This window comes from Dictyostelium purpureum, assembly GCF_000190715.1.
Source record: "Dictyostelium purpureum unplaced genomic scaffold DICPUscaffold_30, whole genome shotgun sequence".
NCBI lineage: Eukaryota > Evosea > Eumycetozoa > Dictyosteliales > Dictyosteliaceae > Dictyostelium > Dictyostelium purpureum.
In genome coordinates, this window is record NW_003519367.1 from 127,727 (window position 1) to 136,868 (window position 9,142).

The 9,142-nt window shown below is 23.6% G+C and overlaps 4 protein-coding genes across 4 annotated transcripts; 2 read left to right on the top strand and 2 right to left on the bottom strand.

Moving 5' to 3' along the window:
* Nucleotides 1-198: 198 nt before the first annotated feature.
* On the bottom strand, nt 199-2,045 carry DICPUDRAFT_148567 (uncharacterized protein; the record flags this gene model as incomplete). The annotated part of the gene is made up of 3 exons (XM_003284711.1): nt 199-772; nt 845-1,324; nt 1,402-2,045. The coding sequence occupies 3 exons, from the start codon at nt 2,043-2,045 to the stop codon at nt 199-201; spliced, it is 1,698 nt and encodes a 565-aa protein (XP_003284759.1).
* A 175-nt stretch (nt 2,046-2,220) lies between these two features.
* DICPUDRAFT_148568 (uncharacterized protein) lies at nt 2,221-3,999 on the top strand (the record flags this gene model as incomplete). The annotated part of the gene is made up of 4 exons (XM_003284685.1): nt 2,221-2,615; nt 2,687-2,983; nt 3,057-3,526; nt 3,599-3,999. 4 exons carry the CDS (start codon nt 2,221-2,223, stop codon nt 3,997-3,999), a joined length of 1,563 nt encoding a protein of 520 aa, XP_003284733.1.
* Nucleotides 4,000-4,177: 178 nt separating this feature from the next.
* DICPUDRAFT_148569 (uncharacterized protein) lies at nt 4,178-8,170 on the bottom strand (the record flags this gene model as incomplete). The annotated part of the gene is made up of 8 exons (XM_003284712.1): nt 4,178-5,417; nt 5,501-6,049; nt 6,118-6,443; nt 6,518-7,032; nt 7,094-7,291; nt 7,361-7,749; nt 7,830-7,898; nt 7,968-8,170. 8 exons carry the CDS (start codon nt 8,168-8,170, stop codon nt 4,178-4,180), a joined length of 3,489 nt encoding a protein of 1,162 aa, XP_003284760.1.
* Nucleotides 8,171-8,618: 448 nt separating this feature from the next.
* On the top strand, nt 8,619-9,085 carry DICPUDRAFT_75713 (uncharacterized protein; the record flags this gene model as incomplete). Its single annotated transcript, XM_003284686.1, has 2 exons — nt 8,619-8,692; nt 8,789-9,085. Coding segments are annotated over 2 exons (371 nt in total), but the record flags the coding sequence as incomplete, so codon positions are not given.
* Nucleotides 9,086-9,142: the final 57 nt, after the last annotated feature.

A 9,142-nucleotide genomic window follows, 5' to 3' on the forward strand; every position in this document is an offset into this window, starting at 1 on the left:
AACCCACACACCATTAATAACAACAGTATAATAAGAGGGTAAAAAATTAAAAAAAACAAATTAACAGATTGGAAAACAGATAAAAATTTAAATAGGGAAAAAAATTAAAATAACAATTTTATACAATTAATATTGCTATTATTTATTATTTATTATTTATTATTATTTATTTATTTATCATCATTTATTATTTCTTTATTATAAATTAAAATTTACTTTTAATTTCTTTTTAGAGATTTCTAATAAACTTTGTTTTAACTTGATTAAACTCTCTTGATCATTACCAAAACTATTGATGCTACTGTTATCGAATTTTAATTTTTTATTACTATTATTTACACTATTATCATCGTCCTCTTCTTCATCTTGTTCATTTTCTTGGGGGTCTTGATCTTGATTTTGATTTTGATTTTGGGCTTCTTCAGTTAATAAATTTTCTTCAATTTCTTCCTCATTCAATTTTCTCTTTGAATAAATTAGTCTCATTTGATTTAAAGCCAATTTATAATTTGATTCGAATTTTTCGTATGTTGCAGGTTTCCATTTCAAACAGTGAAGAGTTTGAGATCTTTCTGCTTTTTTCATCATTGAAATGTAATATCTAATCTCTTGCTTGTCAATAATTGTGTATGAGAAACCATGTTTGCCGGCACGAGCAGTTCTACCAACTCTATGCACATATAATGTTATATTTGGTGGTGAATTATAATTTATTACAACGTCAATATCTGAAATATCCATACCTCTAGACATAATATCTGAACAAATTAATCTATAAATAAATAGTAAAAAAGAAAAATTAATAACAATAACTTATAAATATAAAGTATATACTATAACTTACACATTAATTTCATTTGATTTAAATCTATTTAATAAGGATGATCTTTCAGTTGTTGATAATGCTGATGAATATTCTTCACAGGTAAACTTAATATTATCTACAGATCCGATTAATTTTAATAAAGAATTTAAACGATGTGTGATATCTACAGATTTAGTAAAACATATAATCTTCTTGTTTGAATCATTCTTGAGAGTTTCATATATTATATTTAATAAAACTAATGGTTTTTGGTCTGGATTTGTAATTATATAACTTTCTTTTAATGTTGATGGCATGGTGTATTTGATTTCTTTAGTTTTACTAGTTGTGAAAAATAATGGTGCATTTAATTGTAATAGTGAAATTTTTGATGGGTTGTATGTCATTGTAGCTGATAATAATAATTTTACCAATTTAAATTCGCTCCAACATAAATGATTCTCTTGATTATTGTTGTCCCTTATAATATTAATTGGTAATTCATTTATTTCGATATTACTAAAAAAAAAAAAAAAAGAAATATTAGAATAAAAAATTCTCTGTAATTTTCATATACATAAAAATAAATAACCTACCCTTTTTCATTATATTTTATAAAATTGTTGTTACTGTTACCGATATCATTATTTAAATTATTTGTTGAATCTATAACGATTTCCAACCAGTCCTGGAAAGACTGTCTTAATAATCTATCAGCTTCATCTATTACCAAATAATTTAAATACTTTAATGTAAAACCTTGAGTTTCATTAATATGATCTACTAATCTACCTGGAGTTGATACAATGATATCTACTAAACTTTCATATAAGGCATGTTCTCCATATGAATGATTTTTAACCAAGAGCTTTTGTTCCACATGAAATGGTTTGACACCTAATGATTGAACTATTAAATCTGTTCCTTTAATAATGGATTGAAATGTTTTTTCAACTTGAATAACTAAATCATGTGTTGGTACAATAACTACAACTCTAATTCTTCTAACTACTCTTTTTACAATTTTCTGTACTAATGGAATTGCATATGCCAATGTTTTACCCGAACCTGTTGGTGCACATACACAAATATCGTGACCCTCTGCTCTACTTATAAAAGGGACAATCTCCTGCTGAACTGGGAATAAACCTGTTACTGATATTTCATTTAAATTACCGACTAACCAATCTTCAATACCATATGATTCCAATGATTGATTACTGTTATTATTATTTTCCATTATTTATAAAAAAAAATATAAATAAATAAAAATAAAAAAATACAAAAAAAACTTTTTTTTCATAATTTTTTTTTTTTCGTTTTTATTTTTTTTTTTATTTTTTTTATTTTATTTTTTTTTTAAATTAATTATTTTATTTTTATTTTAAATTTAGTTAAAATATCCAATTTATTAAATGGATGAATTAAATAATATTGATAATATTAATAATAATAATAATGAAACAAATCAAAATAATGAAATAAATAATAAACAAAAATTTAAACTTAGTGAAAAAACAATATTAAAAAATGAAAAAAAAAAAAAGAAAATTAAAATTGATCATTCCATACCATTAAAGGAGAAACCAAACCAAGAAGATATAGAATCACATAACGATTGTTTGTTTTGGATTGTAAATAAAAAGAAACATAGGGCTGAATTTTGTAAATTTAAAAGAACTAAAGATTCAACTTTTTGTACCATACATAAAACCATTGATAACACAACAACAGATACAGCAACCCCAACTAAAAATGAGGGTAAAAAAGATACATCCATCAGAATAGTATGCCCATTAGATCCAACACAGTATGTATAAAATATTAAATAAAAATAATTTTAAAACTACACTCATAACTAATATTCTTAATATATCTTAGCACTATTTACAAACACAATTTAAAAAAACATTTAAAAGGTTGTTCAGGCACAAAACTAAATCAAAGAGAAGCTCATCTTTTAATTTCAAAACAACAAGATTTTTATAAGGAAAATGTAAATAATTTAAATGGAAATGAAAAATTAGACAGTAATTCCCTCGCACTATCACAAGTTACAAACGAAGAACTTGAATTAATTGCACATAAATTGGATCAATTTTTTGAAAAATACTATCCAAATGGTATTAAAGTTTCAAATAATATTCATAAAACTTTTAATAATTTATTTAATCAAGAGTATGTATTTTACATCAAATATCACATATATTTCAATTTCATATTAATATTTCTTTTAAAATTTATTTTATAGGCAAATTTTAAAACATATTCAACAAGAATCCTCAATTATTAGTTTACTAGAACTTAATAATTTATATAATGAAAACAATATATATTTAGAATTTGGTGCAGGTTCGGGCAAATTAAGTAATCATATATTTCAATCTCACGAAAAGAAATCAGGTCATATTTTAATTGATAGAATGAAATTCAGATCGTTACACAAGATTGATAGATATATTAAAAACGAAGCCACATGCCGTCATTTTGAACGTTTACTTGTAGATATTAGACATTTAGATTTATCAAAATTATCAGCTTTAGAGAAACATCCTTTTGTAATTACTTCAAAACATCTTTGTGGTTGTGCCACCGATTTCACTCTTGATTGTATTTCAAATTTATTAAAATCCAATAACTCGGAACTTTTTAAAAATAATTTTTCTGGTTTAGGTTTAGCAACATGTTGCCATCACCATTGCAGCTACGACACATATATCAGTAAGTAATAAAATTTTAAAAAAAAAAAAAAAAAAAAAAAGCATTTTATTAACTCATAATTATATAATATAGATCAACCATTTTTAAAAAATGAATTAAATTTAACAGCCAAAGAATTTCAACTTATATGTTCAATTAGTAGTTGGGCCACTATAGATGAAAATAAACTTGATGAAAAACAACAAAAACAAGAAAAAGATCAAGAACAAGAACAAGAAGAGTTGGATGAAGAGTTATTAAAAGAAAAAGAAAAAGAAAATCAATTGAAATTAGATTACAACAACAACCGAGTATTCAGCAATAAGAGAAAAGAGGAGTTGGGCTACAAAGCTAAAAGACTGATTGACTATGGTCGATATCTTTACATAAAAGAGAACTTTGGTTTACCAAACACCGACTTTTTTATTTATACCAACCAATCAAAAGAAAATTTCTTTTTAATTTCAAGTAATTTAAAAAGAAACTTACAATAAATTATAATACCTATTATTTAAAAAAAAGTATAGTTTTTTTGTTTTTCTTTTTTTTTTTTTAATAATATATAATAATGATAGAAATAATAGTAATCTTTGTGGAAACAATAATAAAAAAATAAATAAATAAATTTTTAATATTTTTATATATTTTATATATTTTATTTTTATTTTTATTTTATAAAGAATTAATATTATTATTTATATTATTAAATAATAATTTATTTTTTATATTATAAAATATTCCAATTAAACCAATTAAAGATAATAATTTAATTGAAGTTATATCAGAGAATAAAGTAGATAATATTGTGGATGGAATTAATATTAAAAGAGTTGTATCTGTAAATAACTGCTTTTGGGTAATAGTCTGTTTTAAAAGATTTTTGATTGTAAAAAATATTGATGGTACAGTAGCAAGGAATAATAACCAATTTTTAAATATCCACCACATTTTAATTATTGAGCTTGATAAACCAAATAATCTTGACCACTCTGATGGTTGGATGACGCCGTGTGAAAGTAACGATGTAAATGAGCTAAATAAGAGGAATAATGATACTGAGACAACCATTGGAAGATAACGATGTGATTCTGATAATACCTTGAACCAACCTCTTTCTGTAAATAGTAATAAAAGAATTGGTGATAAAATGAATACTGCCTTCTCTGAGAAATTCATACTATAACCAATATACACCGACACTAAATAAGATGTTATACAAGCTATATTACCGACTTGATAAATCCAATTATTTAATGTTGATAATGACTTCTTATCACCATAAGTTGAAGTTGATGGTTTATCTTTTTTGATTGGTGATTGGTAATTATACTGAGATTTACTGCCTTCACTTGCTCTAATATGGAATTTCATATAGATTGCTATTAATAAATTTAATCCCACATATAAACCCATTAATGATAATCTTGTAGTTTCTAAAATATTTTGATTTCTAGTTGTTGAATACTTCATACCCAATAAATAATAGTTCATACCAAAGATTACCAATCCTGTGCAGTAGAGGGTAAGCATATGTTTTGGAGATTTGTTTGTTGGCCATTGAGCAAGTGTGAAAAAGAATGATACCAAACTAAACAATAAAATAAATGTAAAGTTTAATAGTAAATCTACAAATTCATCACCAACTTCGCTTCTATTACTATTCTTATTATTGTTAATAATTTTTTTATAGTAATAATCTGAACGGCTGCTAACTTGTTGAAGCTTTAGGAAATAATTTAAACAAACATAAACCCCGATAACTAGACCAAATGAAAATGAGAATATTAACTTTAACTTTGTTGATTTTGAAATGGAAACTCTTAACCCAAACCCAATAACTATAATTATAATTGATAACAATAGTAACCAATTTGTCCATAATAAACCATTACTATTATTTATATTTGATTTACTATTAATGAAAAAATAACATTATAATTATTAGTAAAATGTGGGTAATAAAATATTAATAAAATTTAATAAGCTATAACTTACTTGAATGTTGATGTCGATTGTATAGTTGGATTAAATAATAATATTAACATTGATAATAATAGAATTAAGGTATTTATATTCTTTAAATTCTTTAATGGTGATGAAGATTTGAAGCAAATTGGGATAATGGCGACACCAAAAGTAAAAAGGAAGGATGACAACTGAACTACACTTGATACAGAATCCAAATTTATATTTAAAAATAAATTTAAAATTGGTAATGTAATTTGATTATTAAAAATGAATGAAACTATAGCAGAAAACCCAATTTGAGTATATAATGAAACCTTGAGTTTATTAGATGCCTGTTGCATTATATTTGCTGTTGATACTGGTGCTGAACCGCTTGATATCTTATTTAAATTCCATGTTGCTGAAGTTGCCATTGATTCTTTTGGTTGGTAATTTGAATAAAATAAAACTGTAAACATAAAGCATGCTAAAATATTTTCATTTAAAGGTGTAAATATTAAACCAATAACTTTAGATATCATCAATGAATTTGAAATCATTATAATACTATTACTAACTAAATTTTTTTCAAGTAACCTAATAATTTAAAATTAATAGAGTTAATAAATATGTTTAAATATTATAAATATATTTAAAATACTGACTTTGAATTTATATAAATTACCAATAATGATGATAAAATGATAAAATAAGTTGGATAAATTGCTGAATTTGTTGAATGTAGTGAAACCTCTAATAATGTTAATACTATTGATTGAAGTATTGATACCAATGGGAATATTGGTGATGAAATAGTTGATAACATTAATAATGAAAGGACAAATAATGAAAATATAAATGCACAAATCATTTGAATTGATAAATTTGAAACTGGATACGAATTTACAAAGTAATATTCAATAAAGAAATAATTTCTATTTAAAAACCAAATTAAAAATACTGAAGTCGAAGCAATAAATATTAAATAACTCTATGAAATTGAATGAAATAATTATTTGTTAGTATTATATAAAATAGTTAAATTTAATATAAGTATTATCTTACATTTGATTTCTTTTTAAATAAATAATTAATTATTGAATATGATGAAATAATTGCAAATGGATACATGTAAATTGGAGCTGACAATAAGATCGAAATGGCAACACTGAATAAACATGCTATTAAACTAATAATATGTTGATAGTATGCTGGAATACTACTTGTAGTGGCAGCAAAACTTGACTCCATACCCATAAAAATAAAATAAAAGATCGCTGAGAAAGAATAAAGAGCTACTGTGACAATTAGGAAACCGAATTTTGGTGAAAGGTGATTAACTATTGTATAAAATGTTGGTGAATTAAAAACTACCCTATATTCAACACATCCTACTAAAACTATCATTGATAAAACCTTAAATATCTTTCCAATTGAAAATATTGCTCCATAGGATGAATTTAAAATGGATTTGTTTTCTTTTTCTTTTTTTAATTGTTGTTGATAATTGTAATCATTATTAACTGGTGTGCTAGCTGAATATTTTTGAATATTTAATCTTTGGTTCCAATAATTTGGTACTTTAAAATAGAATTAATATCATATATATTTAAAAACTATACAAGTTATTTTAATACTTACATAACCACCAAAGTGAACCATATTTTGATAGTACAAATATGTAGACACTTGATAACGATGTTAATAACATCACATTAATAATATGTTCAATAAAAGACTTGAAAAATACATTATGATAAATTGCAAAATATAAACCTGATGGGAAAAACAATACTGTTAATGTCATTAGACATGAATCCAATCTATCCAATACAAAATCTGTGGGTTTTATAATAAAATTAGTATATTTGAGTTTTAATATTTATAAAAAGTAAAAGAATTATTTACCATGAGTCGAGTTAATTTGTTTGGTTGATCTGATTTTAAATGATTTTTGTGGTAAGCCAAATAAAAAGAATAAAATGAATAAATATCCAAGAAGATAGAATGGACTTGAATCGATACCATTGACAACAACTGTTGCCCATGTTAACAACACTGAAGTTGGATAAATAGTATTACCAAATAATAATCTTTCCAAAAGAGTGGATGCAAATGAAAATTTTTGTGTGAACCATGAAAACTGAATTGTAATCCAAACACCAATTAAACCCATAACTAACCCTACGTTCAATAACAATATTCCATTAATTATTGAATGCTGTACTAAAATCATACCTTCAAATAGTATACTTAAATATGATAAAAATAATCCAATCCATATTATACCAAATGATCTATATATAAAATAAAATAAAATAAAATGTTAATTTATATTTTTTACGAAACAATATTAAAAATGATAAACACTACTTACACTGATTGATATTTTAAATATTCGGAAATGTAAACTAAAAATATTGCAAATGTTGATATATAAATTGTACTATAAAAAATAAATTCTTAGTATAATTTTAAAGGATTTGAATATAATATGAAAATATGAAAATCTTACTTTTTACCACCAATATAAAAAAGTAACAATATAATTGGAACCAATGCAACTGATACTCTTAAATTATTTGAAAATTTAAACATTGAACTAAAGGATGATGTAATTTTTGACGATGATGATGATGATGATGATGATGATGATGAAGATTTTGATGAATATGAGGTATTGCTACCACCATATGTGGTATTGTTTCTTTCCTTCATTTTATTAAATTATCATTTATATCTCCAAACTTTAAATTAATTTATTTAAATTGTGATCATCAAAATTAAAAAAAAATTTTTAAAAATAAATTTAAAAAAAATAAAATAAAATAAAATTAATAAAAAAAAAAAAATTTAAAAAAAAAATTGAAAAAAATTGAATTTTTTATTTTATTTTTTTTCATTTTATTTATAAAACACCCATATATAAATATTTAACTATTTTATTATATTAATATATTATAAAATCCTAATATATATATAAAACACTTTTTTTTTTTTTTTTTTTTTTATTTTGTTTTTTAATAAAAATAAAGTTATTTTTTTATTTATTATTATTTTTTTTTAATATTACGTTTCACCACATTTCAATCAAACTAATATTTAATAATCCTAATATCTTTAATAAAATAAATAAATAACAAATAAATAAATAAATAAATAAATAATGGCAGCTCATGAAACGTTGGATTGGAGACTAACCTTACCTGCTGATGAAAGAAATGAAAAAAGGGGTAAAATGTAAGTATCAGGTATTCACTAGTTGTATAATCGATATAGTGCGTGTTGTTGATTAGAGGATATTAATAATGTTTTGTTATGATGTTTTTACTTTAGATTTAATTTTCTTTTAAAGTTATGCCCACAATACACCAAACAAGAATTGACAAATAAAGCAACAAGTATTGAAGAAACCATTTTTAATTCACCACAAATTACAACTCATATGCAGTATCTTGAAGCAATTGCGAAAAAAATATTTAAAATTCATACATCTTTTGATAATAAAACAGATCCAGCTGCTGCAACTCCACAACCCCAAACTCCAATCACACCAATTACACCAATGACCCCCATTGCAAATCAGCAACCTGCAACTCCACAACAACAACAATCAAAACAACAACCACAGCAGTCACAACAACAAACACAGCAGCCACAACAACAACCACAACAACACCAACCACCACA